The following is a 21,834-nucleotide window of genomic DNA, read 5'->3' on the forward strand; positions in this document are numbered from 1 at the left end:
TTACCAAACGGGCCTTAATCCAGAAGCCAACAAGGAATGTTTGGCATGGACAAGGTTAGCATTCAAAGACAGCTGTTATTCAGGTGTTCATTCCATCACGCCGATGTTGCCGCTGTTCTTCTGGACCGAGGGGACAACCGGACAAGAATGCTGAAGTCGAGGACATCAGCTGAAAAACAATGCCTTCTGCCGTAGAAAATTGAATGACTGGACGACCTATCGGTAATGCAATCTGGATTCACTACACCATCTTGAGTTTTCTCAACCAGGATATATACAACATCCTCAGAAGGAAGGATGCAAGGTTAAGAATTCATCACAAACGCTGGGTCAAATGCACAAGAGAACCTACGAGTAGCATCCTAAGTATCCTGCACTAGTGATTTACAAAAAGAATTATACTGATAACACCTGACTAGACAGCAGTTGCCCTAATTTTGAACTGAAACATACATTCATGAGAACGTTGGAAACTGGCCGTCCCTGCTTGAAGTGATCGAACAAGCAAGCATTGAACGCATATTGGCCCAGCCTCTCCAGCTGCAGAATCATCAGTTCATCAGATTAGTAATGGACATTATGAGCCAATAAACCAGCCAGTGAGCATCTCTCTGTGATGGCAATGAAGATTCAGAGATCAAAATAATTAGTTGCAATAACTCGTGGCACATCCCAAAATTTCACTTCTTTGGCCCAATCCTAGTGTTGTGCGTTGCTTCTAACTATATATCTGTGTGCATCTGCATTGTTTTGAACTTTGGAGTCTGAAACTGACCATTCCATCTAATTGGCGTTTCCACCTCCCATTTCAATATCATTGTCCCCATGGTCATGCCTTTGCGAAATCTTAAACAGATCATCAATATCAAGGTCATCTCCCACTTTTGCCCGAGGACGACCAACTTGTTCCTCTTCCATCTCTCCAGAATTGTTAGCTGGTGGAGCTCGTACTTCCTCTTGTATGTATGCCCGGAACTTATGTTTGGAAGGTTGTATCTTGGCGAAGACAACTTCTTGAAAGTTACTCGGACATCCTCGATCATAGACATTAGGCCTGCCATCTGATCTATACCGAAAATTTTCATATGTGGTCTGAAAAAACAAAGCACTAATATCAGATGTTAGGAGTGCTATACTATAAAGAAAATATTGAAATATTGGTCTTCAGTTGGGAAAAGGCTGTTTAGCACCTGAAGGTTACTTTGACAAATACATAATCCAACAAGATCTTCTCAAGATACACACCAAAATAAATATTCACAAATAAGTACTACCATATTCACAAATAAGTACTTCATCATCATGTGAGATTGAGATAAGCAGTCTACTTTCTCTTTTAATCACAACCCCTGATAACAACAATGTAGTTCAGCACCACAGCAATACCCTGTACAGTTGCTTTAAACTCCTACCATGCTACCTTGCGAGGGCAAAACTAGTGAGGTCTCAGATTATCTAAGGGATGCGATGTGCTTTTCTCCAAGACCAAAACCTTCACTATGTAAATGTACAACAGTAAACCATAAAGGAAATACCACAAGTTATACCACTCCTCACAAAGAAGGTAAAGAAGAGGAACTTAAAATTTCAGTCAAGATAGGAACCCCTTTCCTTAACTAAATATATAACAATTCTCAGAATATGTTGTTACAGATATAAAGTACTGTGCATAATTGGACTATATGATAGGAACTTGCAATCATAAAAAAATACGGAAAAATTCTGTGTGTAGACTGTAGATAAACACATAAACCACCACCACCACAACAACAAAGCTTTTCACTCCCAAGCAAGTAGGGATAAACTATTAAGCAGAAAGACCAACCTGGTTTGTGCTGATGAGATATGTATGAAATCCTGTGAGTCCACCAACAAACCAGAGAGCAATAAAACAGTATATCATTAGTGCTAGAGAAGCAGGAGAGTGTTTCAACGCCTTCCACACTGTAGGATAGTCTCCATCCATGAGAAACTTGATGTACAAGGCTGATATAGCGAACACATAAATGCAGAGGAGACTTGAAGAAGAAACAAACAGGAAAAAATAACGGTAATTGCGCTGCACAATGGACAAGTAGAAGAAATACAAATCAGCAAGTATTTAAGAAATGGAGCGACTCCAATCAATTTAGAATGAAAGAAATAATTTCAAGAAAAATGCTAATGGCAACCTCAATACCAGATGCATAAATTGTTCAAAATAAGAAGATTAACCAAAACAGTTGTCATCAAAGATCTTCACATGGATGTGTAGGAGGTTTTCTGTTCTTGAACATGTAAACTATAAGCTGGGCATATTTGTTTAAGACATGATTGTTTGTTACACTCCTTCTGGTTAAGACATGGTATTTTTGTTTTTAGAGCAGTCAACATTCTTATTTAAGTGTGTATCCATGGAATGCAAGGTGCATATTCTGATTTCAGTTACTATCGACATAGCTTACTTTTCCAATGCATTGCCCAACCCATGGGCAGTGATGATCAAAGCGTTCCACACAATTGTTGCAAATGGAACAGTGTGAGCACCGAGGAGGGCGATATACCATACAAGTTTCACAATACTTTACTTTCACAGGCATCCCATTTACTATAACTTCCTTTACACGAGGAAATTGTAGTCTTCCAGGTGTATCAGTAAGAGACAAACTATCATAGTGAGTATCCTCCTCTGGTGGGTGTGAAGCACGAGGTACAATTCCAGGATCCTGAGCAGCAGCTGTGAAGAGTAACAAAAGCACCTACACCGAAAGTGCAGACAAGAACAAATATATTTAGGAGTCATTAATTTTTTTGAGTGTTCACGCAAAAATACTAGCAAAAACTGCATCAGCATACTTACATAGATAGTGTACACTATTGCTACGACAAGAATTGCATATCCTGCATCATATGCACGGAACTGATGACGGAGATGCCGCGCGACAAACACACAAAAGAAAGCAACCGGGACAACAATGAGGGCAACAGAAAGACCTAGGGATTTAACATCAGGTCCAAATATCAACCGCCCACCAAAGAAGAACCTCTGCAAACAAGACACAGAAGTCAGTTAGAGGATACTGAATCAATAGTGTGGTATATTGCACATGAACAACAATGTGCATCAGTGTGCAAGATTCTGAAGTATTATTCCAACTCAATAATTTAATCGTTACACTCATCAATGCCAATTCAACAGCACCCATATTGCTTATGGGAACCATCATGAACAACACCCCTGAGTTATAATTATACATTGTTCAGTAAATAAGACAACAGTGGCTATATGACTGCTGAGATAATTAAACACAACAAGACATCACCATAGCCAAGAAGCTGGCCTATGCAGGTTAGCTCAATTCCACTATCGGCAAAGTTGCAAACATGGTCAGCATTTCCTAAGACCCTTGATCCCATTTGACAAAATAATAAGATTAATTTGCTAATTGCTATAGATACAAAAGAATTGGTAAGTTAAAACAACGGAGTCATTCTCGAAAAAAAATTAACAACGGGGTAAGAAAACATTCGTTTTAAACTAAACAAAATTGATACAAGAAAATTCGAACAATTCTCACGTTATCCCCCTTCCAAGCTTGGTACACCCGCTGCTGTGGTTGTGCCATGTGCAATTACGGATCAGCTTCAGTCAATACCCTATCGAATCCACCATAGCAACACGAGGGCTCAGACGAACCCCCTGAAATTCGGAAAAATAAACAGCAGCCGCACGTGGAGACTGGAGTACCAAGTTGTGTGTTATCAACTGAGATTGGCCTTGCGCCCTGAAGACGAACCACCTAATCGAACCATGGATGGATCAACAAATTCAGTGGAAATCCATACAGTAAACAAATTCGCAACTAATTGAATGTAGAGGGGAAAATGGCATGGATTTGATTTCTTATAGTTCCTGCCAGAAAAGTCCCCGGACCAGACGAACTCTTGGGAAAATCCGTCCAAGCAAGCTAGGGTTACTTACAAACAAAAGAAGAAACAAGAACTATGGTTCTCTCCCGCTCGGCCGCTCCACGCCGGTCTCTTCCAGTGCGAAGGGGCCGAGAAGCGCGACGCCTCCCAAAGTCCCAGCGAGGAGGACTTCGGCGGAAAGAGGCGTGCCTCTTCCGCCACCGGCACCCGCGGCGGCGATGATGTAAGCGCAGCAGATTGCGAAGGAAAGGAAGAACAGCAAGCTTGAGACCGGGAATTTTGGGGGCAAATCAGAGAAGAAAGAGGCGCTTGCGATGCGAGAGATGGAAGAAGAGACGACGACGGGGAGGCGAGAACTCGTTCAGCTCAGTGAATTGGTGTAGGCGCCGTCATTTGGGAGGATGACAGCGTGGACTTTTTTACATGGGATCGTGCTGACTTCTTTTTCCAGTGCAAAATTGCCGTCAAAGTATCACGTTGCCGACATCATGGGCCCACGTGTCATTGACACAGGTTGGCTATTTTTGCTAAAATTACGACTTCAAATAATATTTTTGGCAAGGCTATGCTAATCTTCCATTGAATAGACAATCTTAACGTTGCTGCCAAATGTCATTTTGGAGCATGACAGCTTGCCAATTATACTCCTACTGAACAATCTGCAACATCCTATTGCCAGACGTAAATTGTTGCCAAAATCATGTCTTAATTCATTGCAATTATGCAAACGACTCGCGTGCCAGCTGCCTCAATGGTTTGGAAGCAGTGTTTTGGAAAGGATACTGTAGCAATGTATGGCATTTCATCGAAAGCATGAAGTCCTCATTCAGACATCAGACCCTTGTCTACTGCATAAACTGAGCATTTCACAGATAAAGGTCAAGAGAGCAAATAAAATTGCAGAACAGAATACATGTAAAAAAGTGCTCATTTTCCTTTCCCTTTCTGCTCCAACCATCGGAATTCAGAACATTGATAATCGGACCACTGAAACAGTAGTATCCTTGTCATATAGGAGTATATACATACATAGGAACATACCACACATCTAATCATACAATTGGCAGATGATAACTATATATGATGTGTACATTGGTACGGGCATCGAGATCTACGGACACCATATTTACAAGTTTAGTACAACACAGCCACTTGCTAAACACTAGTAGGTGAGACACTAAGAAGAGTCTGCTCTGGTTCGATTTGGTTAGAACAAGTGTATCCAAAAGGAAAACACTAAAAACGCTAGTGGTAAAACTCATTTTCTCCTTTACGTACCTATCCACTTTATCCACTTAACCCTATGAACAAAGTTTTGGCTCACTTTACTCCCCTGAACTATTTCATTTGTCCAATCTACCTCCTAATTAGATTTCTCTTTTTTATTTCTTCGTGTATGAGTTGAATTTTGAGTTCAAATTTTGTGAGCATATACAAAACATGATTCTTTATGTTAGAAAATTATACTAAGAAATTTTCATAGTTATTTTCATGGGTTAGAAATATTTAATTCTAAATTGATCTTAGATATACAAAACTGTACAAAAAGTAATCATGAAAAAATTGTAATATATTTTTTTAACGTGGAGCATCATCAACTGACAAAATCTGAAATTAAAATTCAATTTCTACGCAAAGAAATAAAAAAGAGAAATCTAATTAGAGGATAGATTGGACAAATGAAATAGTCTGGGGTTGCTTAGAGGATTAGAGGGTTAAGTGGACAAAGTAAATAGGTGAGGGGAGTAAAATAGACTTTCTGCTTAACTAAATTGTTTCGCTTGTACTGTTCCTCTACCAACCAGATCTAGAACTAACGCTGCAATTCTACAACCCACAGGCAGCAATGAGTTTCTTGCGCAGCTAGAATCAAACTAGAAACGTTGGCCGCGCCCACTGTGGAGCTGAGTTCAGGACGTATGCCTTGTGATGCAAATGGCTTTATCTTAAATAAGATGATTCACAACTATTGTAATAAATTTAGGTAAGGAGTAATGGTAATTCTTGATTTATTGTATTCATCTTAACAATGTTAGGACACATTTCATTTTTTGAATACTTTGTGGTGCTACCTGTTTTGTGTTTCACAGGGGAGAATCGCGCAAGCATCACAATACTGTTTGCTCCTTTGATGTGGCTTGTACATTTAGAAACAATTTGATAACGAATGCTGTCTAATTTTTTTATCACCCTGTAATCTATCTGCATCATCTGCTTGATCTGTCTTCCAAATCTGGTAACAAATCCGAAACTTCATAGCTCCTAGGCATGTTGCCCCGGATACAATTTTATGTGCACAGTACAAAATCTAAAGAAGTAGCATGCCCCAAGCAGGTAAACTGAAATTTTCTAAAAATTAGAATATATTCAGGTTGACAAAACATTCAAGTTCTTAATTTATCACAAGATAACTGATGAACATATGGATTTGGCAAGCAGGTGTATTGAATGGAACAGAAAATTCAAATCTAGAAAAGTAGCATGCCATCAAGCAGGAGTATACTTTTTTGAAAATTCTAGTGATGAGTAACAGAAGATTTCTAATCTATAATAAGAAAAGAAAAGTTAAGTCTGAGTAGTGTTAATTTGTCTTCAATTCATACCACTTAAAAGCACAACAAAGCAATGGTATATGACATAGAGCTGCATGCAGAAAAATCATATCCTAATTTGTAGTGCCAGGATGAATTCATATAACCTCTATCATGATAATGGTAATACTCAAATCGTCCAAGCATCATTCTTCTTAGATTGTATTGATCAGCTTGTTACTTGTGTGCAGCACCTTGCTTTCATCAACCAGCACTGCAGTAAGTAGATTAAGGAAACATGTGTAAATTTGGGCTTAAGAAGAGGACAAGCCAAATAAGCAACAGGAGGCGACATGAGTTCGTATCAACAGTGGCTGCCAACCATCGGAGAGTGGGACGGCGATCTGCTAGCTTACCTGCACGTCTGGAGTTTTTTTATTTTTATATATATTTTTTATGATTTTGCAAAAATAAATAGCAGAGGAAAAAATTAGTAAATATAGACATACGCCGCCGGATGAAACGGCTAGCCGTTTCAACCGGTGGTAAGAAAAGTTACCACCGTTTCAGTCGGCGGTACCTGTGCAACAAATAAAAAAAATCAGAAATGGGACGCCACGTCAGCAACCCTGCGATACCGTGGCGCCATGTCAGGAGGCAGCGGGGCGAAACCGCTTACCGCCATCTGAAACGGCGGGCAGCACGCGGAATCCTGGTGGCTGTAGGGCCCACGGACTTACCACCGGATGAAACAACGGTAGCTGGTTACCGCCGGATGAAGCGGTGGTAACAGCCTTCCGCCGATTCAAACGGTAGGAGCTGGAAGATCCTGTCGGATCAGTCGGCAGCAGGCGACCCTACCCTTTAAAACGTGAAGAACGGCCGGCGCCGGGCTAAAGGAGCGCACCGGTTCATTTGGGGAGAAGAGAAGAGAAAGCGAGAGGGGAGGCGACCCTACCCTTTAAAACGCGAAGAACGGCCAGGGTCGGGCTAAAGGGGTGCACCGGTTCATTCAGGGAGAAGAGAAGAGAAAGTGAGGGAGGAGAGGAGAGGAGAGGAGAGGAAAGGAAAGGAAGGGAGGAGGGTGGAGATTGAAGCGAAACTCTGCCAAATCTGCGCTTCGCTTCAGTTATTATTTGAAATCTCGCAGTTTATCTTAACTTGTAGTTAGTAGATGTAGTAGTCAATATAATTTATAAATGGTGTAGTGTTATTAGATCATATCTAGGTGTACATACGAGACATGGACCAATATTAGTTTGTCGGTATAGTGGATTTAGCTTAGTTATTTTGGTTAAAGTAAATTTACTTTGTTGATTTATTTAGATACCTTTAAGATTAATATTATTGGTAATGCACGAGTTATAATTTATATAGGTATTCAGAATGTAGGTGTTTTGGGGGTTAGTTCAAATTAATAATATTTAGTAATAATGTTTGTTCATGTCGTGTATAATTTTATATAGTTTTCTGGAATGTAGGCGTGATTAGGGTTAGTTAAATTTATTAATATTTAGTAATGACCTCTCTTGATGTCGTATATATTGATAGGGTAAAGTAAAATTAATTTGTTCATATATTTAGATAACTTTAAGATTAATATTATTGGCAATGCATAAGTTATAATTTTATATAATTATTAAGAATGTAGGTGTTTTTGGGATTAGTTGAAATTAATAACATTTAGTAATAATATTTGTTCATGTCGTGTATAACTTTATATAGTTTTTCGGAATGTAGGTGTGATTAGGGTTAGTTAAATTTAGTAATATTTAGTAATGATCTCTCTTGATGTCGTGTATATTGACAGGGTAAAGTTAAATTAATTTGTTGATATATTTAGATAACTCTAAAACTAATATTATTGGCAATGCACGAGTTATAACTTTATATAGTTTTTTAAATGTAGGTGTTGTTGGAGTTAGTTAAAATTAATAATATTTAGTAATAATATCTGTTTATGTCGTGTATATTGACAGGCATGTCGGACAATTTATTTTTCCAAGTCCTCTATGGTCCGGGGGAGGTTAGATATGGTTCGGAAGGGGTAGATTTGTCTGAATTTAAGTCATTCCGTAAACAAGTACCAAGAGTAAGAGAGAGGACTTGGGCATCGATATGTAACTAGCTATTTAAGGCTTTCAAGCTTGATAGAGATCAAGTTGAGCTATCTGTTAGGGTTGTAGTGAGGTTTTGAACTGACATAATATTTTGGAAGTTGATGCTGCTGGAAGGAACCCAGAACTGGAGGGCCTATGTAAATGATTCTAAGCACGGTTTACCGTTAATATTGTTTGTTGAAGTGTTCCAGAAGATTGGGTCTAGCAGTCAGTTGCAAAAAGAAGTCGATGGTGGGGAAGTTAGAGGCGAGAAAGGTCTGGAGATTATCGATGGGCAAACTGAAGAAGATACTGAACATGGGGTAGAAGAAGGAGATGTAGAGGATAAAAAGGCACCCCGTGAGCTAAATGGCGAGGCTGACGAGGGGGAACACGTCCCTGGGTTAGTTGAGCAGGTAGAGAGGGAAGGAGAAGAGCGTTTTTGTACCATGGATGATGACTCATCGAATGAGGATGATGCTAATCCTATCCCACAGAACTGATCAAGTTATGACCATTCGAACCTAGCAGTCAATGAAGGGGAAAATGTCCCTTAGGAGTACAGAGAGAATGAAGTTTGTGTCGGTGCTTTGTACCCTAGTGGGGATAAGGTGAAGGCAGCTATAAAGCGATGGTCAACTTTATCTTTGCAACGACAATTCAGGGTGGTGAAGAACAGTCCGACAATATATGATGTGTGTTGTGTCAAAAGCAATTGCCTGTTTAGGGTGCATGCATACAAGGGCAATTGCCCGTTGAGGAACCCCTCGACGACTTCCATCTGTATGATAGGGCTAACTACGTCCCTTCAAACTGTCTTAGGCCTAATGACGACCGTCATGATGCGTGGCCAATGTGTCACGATGGCGTGGCTTGCGTCGTGCAGCTGTTTGATGGCTACGATGATGGAAGCCGGCGTTTGTTTCGATGCCCGTATGGCTTGGTGAGTCATATTATTACTTCCTTACTCTTGCTAAGCTTTTCATGCTGCAAACTGACATCATGTTCAATCTTAAACTGCCGCTATGCGAAGTGGGTCGATCCTCCACTTCTTGAGCCAACCCAAGAGTACATCCACTACCTCAAATGCAAGATATTTGACCTCGAGTGTAGGGTGGAGGATCTTCAAGCCGAAGATGATGCAAATCCTTCGACGGTTAACATCGCAGATGACCCGATTTTTACTGATCCATTGTGCAAGTGCCCCTACCACCACAACAAGGATCGCCCATCGTCACCGCCTTCCTCTAGGGTGCTGAATACTATGAGGCTGGGCCCTCCCAGCTCTCGTAAAGCCAGTTCTACTAGAAAGTAGAGATGGCTGTATCCCCGGCTATTTCAATTATCTAAGGCGTGTTAGGTTTAGCAACAATATATGTTTAGGATAGTCATCCGTGCCGCACATGCCATCGCAATCTATTGTTTAGTCTAGAGTTATCGATGTTCGTATGGTCTACACGAATTTCATTTTCATGTGTTGTAATTTCGCTGAAAACAACTATGTATTTCATGGTCGGAAGTAATACAATTTCCAATATTTTCTCGAACCCCCCCTCTCTCTCAAATTTGGAATTTCATAGTCAAATGACATATTTGAATATTTAGTGGTTCTAATCTAACTTTATATATTTTTATAACTAAGGAAAAATGTCACGAAATAAAAAAAAATTACACAAAATTATAGCCATTTGAAACAGCTATAGGCATCTCCATCTCTAAGTGGCCGCCGAAGAGGGGGTGTGCACTTACCGCTGTTTCAAACGGCTATAGCCATTTCAACATGTGGTAAGCTCTAGGCCCCCTGCCACGTCACGTATCACGTAAGGTACCGCCGGTTCAAACAGCGGTAACAATTTTAACTATTTTTTGGATTAGTTACCGTCATTTGAAATGACTATAGCTGTTTCATCCGCCTGTATAAGTTTATATCTACAATTTTTTATCCGACATTTATTTTTGCAAAATTATAAAAAATATATATATATAAATTAAAAAAATTATGCACATCTGTGTTTGGCAATTGGCAGTCCACCGCGTAGGCGTGGGCGCTTGTCCCTTGTTCCCGAGCCGAGTAGCATTAGTGAGACGCTGCTTGACCAATGGGTACAACGGCCACCGTACCGCTAGCGCAAGCAATTATACTCAGCGCCTCGCTGTACTCATTTCCATGGATGGGCATGCCGACGGAATGGTCATGAGCGTGGCGAGCTTGGTGAGGTCGCAGACGCCCACGTCGGTGGTCGAGCACAGCGCTTCAGCATTTTCAAATCACATCGCTCCGAACGTGTATTTCTTCGAACACCTTGGGGGCATCTCTCGAGCAGCTGCAGCCTGCAGCAGCGTACATGGCGACGACGAGTTGAAGGGGTTCTTGGAGTTGGAGATGACGGCGTAGAGGCGTAGAGCTCAGCACCTTTAAGGATCTGACCCCAAGCCATCAGCACAGCCCGCTGCTGTGGAGCAGCTTGCGGCGGTGTCATCATCGCCGTTGAGCTCAGTGCCGCCGTCGTATTATGATCTGCAGCTCTACGAGGGAGAGAAGGGTGGCCTGGTGGAGGAAGACGCGGGGGGCGCCTGGTCGAGCAGGTGGCGGGCTGGTTTGTTAGCTGCCGCAAGCTAAAGGAGCTGGCTGGCATGAGGGGGAGACCGGAGAGGTGGCCCAGGTGGGCAGGTGGACACGTCCGGCCTCGGGACGAAAGCTCTCGAATCATCGAAACGGTAGCTGCAATGCTCGTTTTTTGACGGCCCGATCAAGATCGGACGGTGAGAAATACGAGGCGATGTGGTCCAATAAGACGCGAGAGGCTGTGGTGCAGGTTTCGTTAGTTAGAGATTCATCTGATTGAGGTCTATCAAAAGAATTCATCAGATTGACACGGCAAGATCCTCCAGCTGAACCCATCCAAATGCACATCTATCTCGGATTTTCTGAATCTCCATCAGTGTCAAGTTGATGGTTTGGCCAACTGCAGCAAACTCTTTCTCGAAAGGGAGCCTTGCCTTCTGATCCAGCTGCGTCCAAACAGTAACATCACATCAGCTATAGCATGCTTTGTATTATCAAGTAAAACAAAAACCAGGTGGTTAGGTTGATGTGTAACCTTATCAAGGCACCGGGTTGCATCAAGTACATAGCAAAAGTAGGATAGCTGCCTGTACAGATCCGCCTCCGTGTACTGTTAAACACACAGGCTTAGCATTAGAAATCAGGTGGCCACTTGCCCAAATGAGCACATGGAAAGCTGAAGCAGAGTGTTCACAAACCTGTCTTACTAGGCGACCATTGCAGCGTGGATAGTTAGGGCAGATGGTTCCTCTCTCAGAATCCCCCATTACTCTAAGGTTTACGCTGTGAGTCGAGTATTTGCAACCCTCATCATCACACTGGCAAAAAAAGGCACAGCGTCAGGGATAATAATAAGTAGGTTTAGGAAAATATAGAAGTTCCAAGTTTCAAACTAAAAACACTTACCGTCAGCAAACCTTTATAATACATGTTGATGAAATTATCAGCCTGTCTTTTCATCTACACATGGCGACGCTAGGTTAAGTTTTTTTGTCAACTTAAATTATAGCCTTATAGGTCATACGATATTAATCGATAATAACCTGGTTGGCGAGCACAGGAGGGGAAATCCTGGAATCATCAACGTTATCTGGGCATCTTGGGCACCGCATTCGACGCCAGAAATTAGCAGTAGCATCTTTTGCTTCATCCGAATCTGATACACTTGTCGGACTAGCACTAGTAATCAGACTAGATACAGGGGGGCAGTCAAAGGTACCAGAACAGCTTGGACATGATAAACGCAGTGGTTCACAACCACGATATCTGTCATTCATACACAAAATTATAAGTGAAACATTGCAATAAATTGATTGAAATGGATATGTTAGAGGCTTACCTCTCATCTTCATCATCGATTACAGATAGCAGCATGGTAGATGTATCTTGATTGCTAGACTCAGTCAATCTTGATTGGAACTGATCCACATAATAAGAAGGATCAACAAACACCATAGAAAAAAATGAATTCAAGCGTTAAAATATCTGTGAATCAACAGAAAATGAGCACCTTAGACGAATCAAGTCCCAGACATTCCGCAAGACGGGCTGGGCTAGTACCCTGAATGGAAGCACACAGACGAGAAACAACTGGATGAATCTGCAAAAGCAATTCAGAATCAGAAACACTGTAAAATATAGCATAAGGAAAGGCAACTGAACTTTTTTCTCAAAAAGGAAAAACATATCACAATGGGGAAGAACCTGTTGTGACAAATAGTACTCAATGTCAATCATATACTTGTCAGGGTCTCTTTTCAACTCCTCAGGATGTCTAGCTCTTTGAGCTATTCCCGCAGAATGTGTATTATCTGAATCCTGCTCACAATGGGTAAATACAGTTTAAGGTCAGATAGAATGATAAACTACACTTCAAACATAGCTAAACAACGAGCTCTTTTTCATGGAAGAAAATATTGATGAGATTTCTTTTTCCCTGAAAATTACATTTCAGGTTCACAAAATGTTCTTCCTATTTGCAGATTACACCTTCCACTTATCCAGATTCTCATATTATGAAGCAATGTTTCAAAATGTTAGTTCATCAAGGAAATCAAGAATGTACATATCCTAATATTTGAGTCTGCCCCTATTGGCTTGTGCAAAAGTTTGTGGTTGCAAATTGCGAATGTCATTAGGAGCATGTGTTATCCCTTCGTGTAAATTCAATGTGATTTAGTGGTTTCTGGGCTGCAATTGTGTACATGGTGAAATGGGAGTGCCAATCAGTGTCATATCACAGACTAATAATCACAATGTTTTGTAATGTGGTAGTGATGAAATACTGCAAAACATGAAGAACAACATTTTGTAGTACCTGCTGAGAGCAAATTATATAAGGGACCGTATCACCAGCAGAGCAACCAGAGTAACCATTTTGCCTCAGTCTCAAAGCAACCTGAGGAAACCAACAGAAATTTTGTACAGTTGTCAGATAATAAATTTTCTGGGTTGCCCAACAGATCAAGACTAAAGGAGAAAGATAGGCAACTCTTGCCTGAACATGAGGCTGATTTTTAGCATCTGGATAATCTTCTGGTGCTTTTGTCAAACTTTTTGTGATAACATATTTTTCAAGCTCTATTTGACCACTTCTCATTTGCTCTAGCACCTGAATATATTGTCCCATTCAGTAGATTACAACATAAAAGTAAATATAAAACAAATCAACTAAGTCAAAGATTCATTGCTGGGCACCAGCATTTTCCTGATCAATGATTCATATGAATAGATTGGTGAGAATTTAAAAATCAAGAAGGTGGTAGGCTCCTAACCTGGACAAGAGAACTATGAATTGACTCAATAACATCATCGCATGTCCTGCAGAGAGGCAATTTTCACAAAGATGAGACAAGAAAATTTTCATGAGCAAAATTTAAATTTAAATGCTTACCCTCCAGACAAAATTTGATTTAGGCAAAAATCTCCGATTTCTTTTGAAAGCAAACTCCAATCACGTCTGACCATATCGAGCCCCTTGCGTTCAATGTTCTGCATCAAACATGTTAAAACAACTCTTCCACTTCTACAACATAACATACAAATTCATAATAAGCACAAACCTCGCGTAAGCTGCCATCCAGTGCCACTTTAATAGCAGCATACTTCTTCTTTTTAAGAAGTAACATTCTTTTGTATATGCCATCAAGATCAATCTCCAGACAACGGTACTTCTTGTTCACCTGCATCAAAGCATTTTACAGTTAAGAGAATATTAAACACTGCCCTTTCTGGACTGCTAAAATTAACATATGCACCTCAAACATTAAAATCTCACATCCAGAGTCTTACCTCCTGAATGACCTTTCCTGCTATTGCTTTTGCCCTGGAGATGTCATCAAGTCCAGTATGTATCATAATGGAGTCAGTGTCACCATAAATAACCTGTCCGGTACAATGAAATAAATGTCAATACAAGCAATTTATTAGAAAGAAATATGTCCAATCTTTAATGGACTGGATTTTCAGGAGACATCTTCAACTCTTTCGGGCAGTTGATATAGAATTAAGAAATGTCTTCAAAGACAGAATACTAAGGAATATGTACACATCATTTTTCTTTAGCTTCAGAAAGTGTATGCGGTATCATGTTGGAATTAGCACAAGGAGTGAACCATTTTCTCGAACTACGCAGGAGAGCTGCGCGTCATTTCATTAAGAAAGAAGAGAACAGTACAACGATCCTGGAAATGTCCAGATCGAGGTTAACACCACACACTCACGCGCGCGCGCACGCACACACACACCGGACTTGACGCTAGGAGTGAACCATGTAATGTGGCTAGTGAGATATGAACTATATCAGTGATTAAATTTTATAGGATAGCACTTTTTAGTTTATTACTGACAGCCCACTGAATTCAATGATGAATAAATGAGCATTCAAATAAAACATTATTGGTGTAACATTCCAAGTGTTCGACAAGCATACAGGATCCACTTTCTAGTGTAGTGAAAGATAATACATCATGAAGGAAAGCAGAAACTTGGGATGTGTAAATTCCAATCTGTAGTAACTACAAGGTTATTGTTTGCCATGTCCCTCTGAAGCAATTTCAGTTTTCAGAATGTTTGTTTACTACAGAGAGTCAGAAACATTCATGGACATATAGCAATTACATACCTCCAAATTTAAATTATTCTGAACCAGATCAACGGTGTTCTGCAAGATCTCTCTTCCCTGAAAGAAGCATCATAGTAGATATTAATATCAATACAACAATTTATAAGTTTGCTAATAACTTCTGTGAGAGAGCAAAACTTGTTCTCACTTGCAATGTAATAAGCTCAGCAAGTGGCTTCGCATAAAACCTGGAATTGGAAAAGCCCAAGCAACCATACATGCTAGAGCATAAGCATCAAAGAGCAAAGTCAGAACTCATTGGTCATACTGAAGGAATGCAAGTGGACATACTTATCTTGTTATAGACAATTCTTACCTATTTGCAGTAAGCTTCAATGCTTGCTGTTGAATATCAAACTGTTGTCTTTTAAGACCAGAAGCAGTCTTCAGCCACGATTTAACCATTCTTCTCCTCTCCACCAAACTCCTCAGCAACTGAGTTGTTAGCCACGATTGAAAACACATATATGAGATTTTTTTTTGCAAAATCTTGTTTACTCAAAAGTAAAGACAACTCTCAAGTCTCAATCTCAATGGCACATCCATCCAAATACCTCAGGTAAAACACCAGTAGCTTTTGAAGCTGGTAAGCTAGGAACATTGCCGTCAGAAGAACGCTCAACAGTGGTAAAGCAGATGTTGTATTCCTGTGGACAAAGAATAACAAAGCCAGTAGTGAACACAGAATGATACATTGAATATCTGGAGACCTTAAACTTTATGGAGAGCAAGCAAAAACTTATAGAAGCTGAGAGTGTTCATCATTTACCTGAATTATTGAAGGGTAAAGACTGTTGAAGTCCAGAAGTAGAACATACTTGTCATATAGACCCTTCTTAGGCTCCAAAACCAAACCACCAGCATATGAAGGTCCTTTTCTGGCTTTAACTTGATCACCATTATGCCCCTCATCATCAACAGAAGGATCAGCAGCACCATCATCGGCATTTGCACCCTCAGTATCAGCATTCATTTTTCGTTTTGTGGAGTTCAGCTCTTTGTTGCGTGCAAACTTATCCGGTACAATAAATTTTTTTGCATGGAATGAGTGCAATAGTAGATATTCTACCCTCTGAGCCCTAGCACCCTACAGGAATTTCATTAGAGATATAATGTCAAGACTGCACAGCGATGTGGTTCACTAGACAATATGCACTATAATAATGACTATACCTGAAGCGTTTTACCCCACAGGTTACCACTAATGTTGGTCAGCTGACGTGTCAGAGGGAGAACACTCAAGTGAAACATGAGCTCCAAAGAAAGCCATGCATCAGTCTCACCATATTCAACCTAGTTGAGTTTGGCACTTCAGTTTATAGATTTTGAGAAAAATAGAAGACATTCTCTTGAAAACAGCAGCACAATGTTTAGTTTGGATGAAATTACCAGTTTCAAAAGTTCTCCAGAAGACTGGAACATCGGAGGTATATCATGTGGAGAAACCTCTCTTCTGTCCTTTTTCAATTGTGTTTCTGCAAGTTGCGTCAATGAATAACTCACCTGCATGGAACAGACAGATTGAACTACTGAATTTGGTTGTTAAAACTATACCGAACAATTGAGCCGATAGTTGCCTTCCTTTATCTAAAGAATTATTGCACTGCTAGTTACCTCCTTCAGAAGGTCACGAGAGCATAAATAGGTATCACAGAGAAGACGACCAGCAATACAGGACATAATTCCTGGACTTGCCCCGGAACCATATAGTGTGTTTCCTTTGGTAAGCCGGGGCATTATTGATCGCCTGAGACGACCAATCTTGGACCACATGCTACTTAGCACCTTGCAGGTCTAGAATAATCATTATATAAAAAATGACAGTCAGCAATATAATGTAAGTTCCCTTGAATCAATATGGTACAAAGCCTGATTATTTTATAAACAAAGCTATACAAATTTCACAAATTCAAGAAGAGTAGTGTACTACAAGTCGAATATCAAGGATCATTAGAACATGTAATGATAAAAAAAGACCTGAGCACGGTGTAGAAGGACATCCAGGTCGAATCCCGAAATATTGTGTCCCACAAGTACGTCGCAATCAAGTTTGCTAAGCTCAATCATCAAGCGATTTAACAATGCGCGTTCACTGGAAAAGGAGTAAAATAATTAATCAACGCATTCTGTAGCAATGGAACTCATTAAAATGAACAGGAAAGGCAGCACCCACCTGCTTTCTAGTGCCAGCACATTGCTACCAGCCTTCTGGTTTCTATCAGAAGCTTCCTTAGTAAGGCCTATAGGAAATATGCTACCTTCAAGCTTGCGCATAACAGTAAAATGGCTGATCATTCCCCGTTTCTGCCAATCTTCAGGACGCATTGGACTATCAATCTGAAATTGACCCAGAAAAACGAAAGGTTGGAAAAAAAATGAGGATTCCCTTCTTTTGTTAATATTAGGCACATGTAGACTGTTGCAATGGAGCCTGGCAGTGTCAGTTTGTCTAGAAAACAATTCTTTCACACAGACATGGATAACCATTCACTTGACACCTCATCACAAAAGTACCCAAACTTGTAAACCAAATGCTAGAAAAATATTTTTTTCCAACAGAAAATGAACAGCATACCTTCACCCGGTGACAGCATATGACAGATGCCGACACAATCTCATGCACATTGTGTTTCTCATTTATGATAGTTTTGAGATTGACTGCAGCAACTACAACAGGGGGGGCTTCTAGGGATGTACTTGTCGTCAAAACAGATATGTCCTTTGGGCAATCAACTGCGACTTCAAACTTACACCAGCTGACCTGTAGTCAAAAGGCGTCATTGATTACACAATGCAACAAATAATTAGTAAGGATCTATTCAAATATTAACCAACTTGCTACGAAACACAACCCAGAGTAACAGGACAAGGGTAGGTCAAGGATATACCCGCTGAGTAGATGGCCGTGTAACAAATTTGGAAACTGACAGCCATGAAGGCCCCTTGATCTTCCTTTTGATGAGAAACAATTCAAGAGCACTGCAAAGATACAAAGATCAGCATCTACCAAGAAAATAGGCATAAACATACACATGGAACTATATTGTATAGTGAGTGCCAAATAATGCAAAGTTTATGGATCATACCTATTGTTTGTCCCAAGCAGCGCATGGAAATGTTCACCTCTGAGGTCAGCTGGAAGGACGGGATCCTAAGAAAATTGGTACCGCATAAGTAATGCAATTGCAGACTTGAATGGTTGGGTAAGAGACATGCGCATATGGTTTACATGTTGTGAAAGTAAACAATAAGAAAGAACATAGTTTAGTCATGAACTGATGGATTCATTACTACATTGGACCTGTTTCCTTAGGAACTAAATCCTGAACATTCCGAGAGCAATACCCTTCGGCCATCGCCCAACCAAACATGTAAAACAAGAGTGTATCATTATACCAAATTTATCATAGCATTTTCTATTAAAATGCTTAGGCTATTCAAACCCAAGAGATCATATCTGACATGAACAATGAATATATAGATGTCAACGATTGAAATTGGCCAACAGTTGCAGTTTTCTTTCACAGAATCTTGCCTTGATTCATCATTAAGCCATTTTCACACTGCTACAAACATGCAACACATATCCCATAGTTCAAATCAGTTGATGAGTGGAGCCCACAAATATCGAATCAGTCTACAACTTCTGGAATTCACTTACGAACTGCCAGACTTTATCAATAATGGCTTGTAATATCTTATAAGATCACATTTTTTTATTTCATAGGTTCCTCCTATGTATGCTACAAGATTAGAAAATATAAATATGACTTGGATCAAAGTCAATACAAAATATGAATTCCTATACTTTCAGAAAAATTCAGGTTTGCTTAACAGAAATATTCAGTATTTGCATGCTACAATATATTACATCATTCATGTCATTTGGTTCCACAAATCTAACATAACATCACTTCCTAATAGCAAGGGATTGATAACCAGCTATGGTAGATACTAGTCACCTTTGTTTATCATACATTGTCATTGAATTTTCACTTCCACAAGTCAAATATGCAACCGTGATGACATTTATATGAACAAAAAAACTGGACAAACCTTGTATGGGTAATTGATTTTCAGGACATACTGTTCTCCATTTGGTAAATCAGTCCTCTCAAATGCATAGTTCCTCTATGACATGGCAAAAATATGACCACTTAGATTAGGATAGGGGGGGAATGAAAGAGCCCGTATTGCGTGCGTGTGCACCTACTAACCTTGACTGGAGTCATTACAAAATTTGACACATTGAGGTCTGACAGTTTATCAGCTATTTCACTCTTTAATCCAGATGCCAACTCCTGGTACAGAAGATATGTTATGCATATTAGAGAGTAGTGCTGCAAATAAGTTAAAGTGTATTTTCAACATAAACAATCATTCTCACATGTAGAGTTGCTCGGAGAGATGGTAGAAAATCAGAATTTGTAGACTTCTTCTCTAGCCCTGATAAGGACTCCCTTGGGAAGACTGAACGGTTCGGAATAGCATAGACACATCTCTGAATATTTTTTACTATGACACAGCAACTATGGAACTGCTTGCCAACTTCAACCTAGAACAGAAAAGCAGCCTGTCAGATAAAAGGAATAGCCTAGCATCTGAAGGTGAAGGCATACCTCATCTCAGGATAATAATCTGTACAACAACACAACTTCCACCAATTATAAATGCAAGTCCATCTATGTTTTTTTTAAGTAAAATCTTTTCAACTTTGATCATCAATATTTTTAATTATATATAGATTCAAAACAACATTAACATTACTAGATTCATTATGAAAAACTTAAGTACTATATAACTCGCTTCATTTACGATAATATGATTTCATAGATATTATCAGTCAAAGTTGAAAAGGTTTAACTTAGGGCAAACCTAGATAGACTTATATTTGTGATTGGAGAAAGTAGTTGAAAATCGGTCAGCGAGGCACTTGGCACCACTCTCCCATCTAGGGGCTAGGCTTTATGACAAAACTGTCAGAATATACAGCACAGCAAGTATTTAATGATAGTTATCATTGGAATTTTACTCCATACTTTTTGAAGATGGTTATGGAATAGTATTGGGATTACGTAATTAATGCTAAAACACATCAAGGACCTAGTATGCCAATTATCTTACACAGTTCAATAATACTTAAGTGGTGTTCTGGTTTGACCATAGGCTTCACAGTGTACTACATCAACTAAAGACAGGCTATATTTTTTTTCTCTTATGTGAGAGACACTTATCATTGCATTAAGGAGAAAAGGACAAGCTACCTATCAGGCATCAGTAACTAAAAAATTGTAGTCTTGAGAATAATCTACCAAAAATGTAACTGAGATTTCAGTGTCAGAATGCTTTTACCTTCCCAAACAAATACACTGTGCCTGAATTAGCACCGAATGGTTCCTCATATGCATCCAATATGTAGAATGGCAGTGCTCCATCCTTCAGCTCAAACTCTGAGCTTTCATCCACGTCTGCATTACCTGAAGCCACCCCTCCTTCAACTCCTGCATTCTCTCCATCACCACATACCTTCATCCACCCTGCTGCTGCACTCGTCATACCACCATTTCTGTTCTGCTCTGCCTTAATCTTTGCGTTGAGGCGGTGCACCTTCTCTATCTTCACTTCCCCATTAGCCTCCTGCTTCAGTTCCTCTGAACTCTTATTCTCGACCACTAGCTGAGCACTAGAACCAGAAGCTTCTTCCAATTTGGTTGCCATCTCATCATCCGGCTTCAATTCCACGACCATATCATTTCCATGGTCTGAAACCCCATCAGTTTCAAACCCAGTGTCCGATCTGACCACAGTTTCAGCATCTGCAACAACCTTTTCCGAGTTGATGTGGGCAATTATTGGGGGAGGAGGCTGCGGGGCAGAAACCCTACTGACCCGCCGCCGCCTCTCCTCGCGGTCGTTGTCGTCAGGTGCGAATTCGGCGATGACGTCGTCCACGATGCTGTCGGCAACCAGAGCCGAACCCTTGTTGCGGTCGCTGCCAGGCTTCTTAAACATCGGGGAGGTGAACATAGTAGGGATTCGCTGCTTGCCCATCATGGCGGCGGCGGCGGAGAGAGACGCCGCCGCGGCGGACTGCTGCGGCGGGCGCTTGGGCTGGGGAGGGCGCGGCTGCTTCCGCTTGCGGCGGGCGCCGTCCTCGCCGTCGGATCCCTCGTCGGAGGAGGAGGGAAGGGCGCGGTGGGTCCAATCCTCCTCGCGACCATCCTCGGCGTAGCCGAGCCCGTCGTCGTCGATGATGAACTCGCCAGCTTCCTTGCGGCGGCGGGCGACGAGCGCGTTGTAGTCCTCCTCCGCGACGGTGTCGTAGATCGGGGCGTCAACCTTCACCTGGACGGCGTCGGCGGCCCGGGTCCTACCCTCTATGATGGCGCGGAGGCGGTCGAGCGCGGCGGACCGCGCCACCGCCTCGGAGCCCCGGGTGCGCGTGCGACGGCCGGACCCGGCGGCGTCGCCGGATGCGTCATCCATAGCCTCTCTCTCTCTCTCTCTCTCTCTCTCTCTCTCTCTCTCTCTCTCTAACACAGGCGCGCGCACAAATTCGATGTGGAGCGCGGGATCTATTGCGATTTGCGAATGCCAGAGGGTAGT

General features: G+C 40.9%; 2 protein-coding genes across 2 annotated transcripts; both read right to left on the reverse strand.

Moving 5' to 3' along the window:
• Window positions 1-217: 217 nt before the first annotated feature.
• On the reverse strand, window positions 218-4,320 carry LOC117858116 (protein S-acyltransferase 8). Its single transcript, XM_034741118.2, has 6 exons — window positions 3,962-4,320; window positions 3,558-3,779; window positions 2,840-3,025; window positions 2,445-2,738; window positions 1,826-2,059; window positions 218-1,092 (listed from the first exon to the last, which is right to left on the reverse strand). Exons 2-6 carry the CDS (start codon window positions 3,603-3,605, stop codon window positions 784-786), a joined length of 1,071 nt encoding a protein of 356 aa, XP_034597009.1. The 5' UTR covers window positions 3,606-3,779; window positions 3,962-4,320; the 3' UTR covers window positions 218-783.
• Window positions 4,321-11,345: 7,025 nt separating this feature from the next.
• LOC117857704 (DNA polymerase alpha catalytic subunit) lies at window positions 11,346-21,812 on the reverse strand. Its single transcript, XM_034740524.2, has 31 exons — window positions 20,581-21,812; window positions 19,616-19,783; window positions 19,446-19,529; window positions 19,285-19,359; window positions 18,315-18,379; window positions 18,117-18,207; window positions 17,804-17,989; window positions 17,402-17,565; window positions 17,206-17,320; window positions 16,843-17,022; window positions 16,618-16,731; window positions 16,402-16,521; window positions 15,998-16,315; window positions 15,783-15,875; window positions 15,545-15,663; window positions 15,377-15,449; window positions 15,229-15,285; window positions 14,397-14,489; window positions 14,168-14,287; window positions 13,999-14,096; window positions 13,880-13,925; window positions 13,603-13,716; window positions 13,423-13,503; window positions 12,810-12,923; window positions 12,616-12,705; window positions 12,445-12,524; window positions 12,149-12,371; window positions 12,012-12,065; window positions 11,804-11,923; window positions 11,641-11,715; window positions 11,346-11,551 (listed from the first exon to the last, which is right to left on the reverse strand). The coding sequence occupies exons 1-31, from the start codon at window positions 21,712-21,714 to the stop codon at window positions 11,405-11,407; spliced, it is 4,611 nt and encodes a 1,536-aa protein (XP_034596415.1). The 5' UTR covers window positions 21,715-21,812; the 3' UTR covers window positions 11,346-11,404.
• Between the last annotated feature and the right edge of the window lie 22 nt (window positions 21,813-21,834).

This window comes from Setaria viridis, chromosome 5 (assembly GCF_005286985.2).
Source record: "Setaria viridis chromosome 5, Setaria_viridis_v4.0, whole genome shotgun sequence".
NCBI classification, from domain to species: Eukaryota; Viridiplantae; Streptophyta; class Magnoliopsida; order Poales; family Poaceae; genus Setaria; species Setaria viridis.

Coding starts and splice junctions, on each gene's coding strand:
- LOC117858116 (XM_034741118.2), bottom strand. CDS start 3,605: ATGGCACAACCACAGCAGCGGGTGTACCAAGCTTGGAAGGGGGATAAC. Junction 3,026..3,557: donor AAGCTTGGAAGGGGGATAAC/GTGAGAATTGTT, acceptor TCTTGTTTGCAG/AGGTTCTTCTTTGGTGGGCG. Junction 2,739..2,839: donor CAATAGTGTACACTATCTAT/GTAAGTATGCTG, acceptor CTTTCGGTGTAG/GTGCTTTTGTTACTCTTCAC.
- LOC117857704 (XM_034740524.2), bottom strand. CDS start 21,714: ATGGATGACGCATCCGGCGACGCCGCCGGGTCCGGCCGTCGCACGCGC. Junction 18,208..18,314: donor CTGCTTGGGACAAACAATAG/GTATGATCCATA, acceptor GTATCTTTGCAG/TGCTCTTGAATTGTTTCTCA. Junction 17,023..17,205: donor TCCTTCTACACCGTGCTCAG/GTCTTTTTTTAT, acceptor TGATTATTCTAG/ACCTGCAAGGTGCTAAGTAG.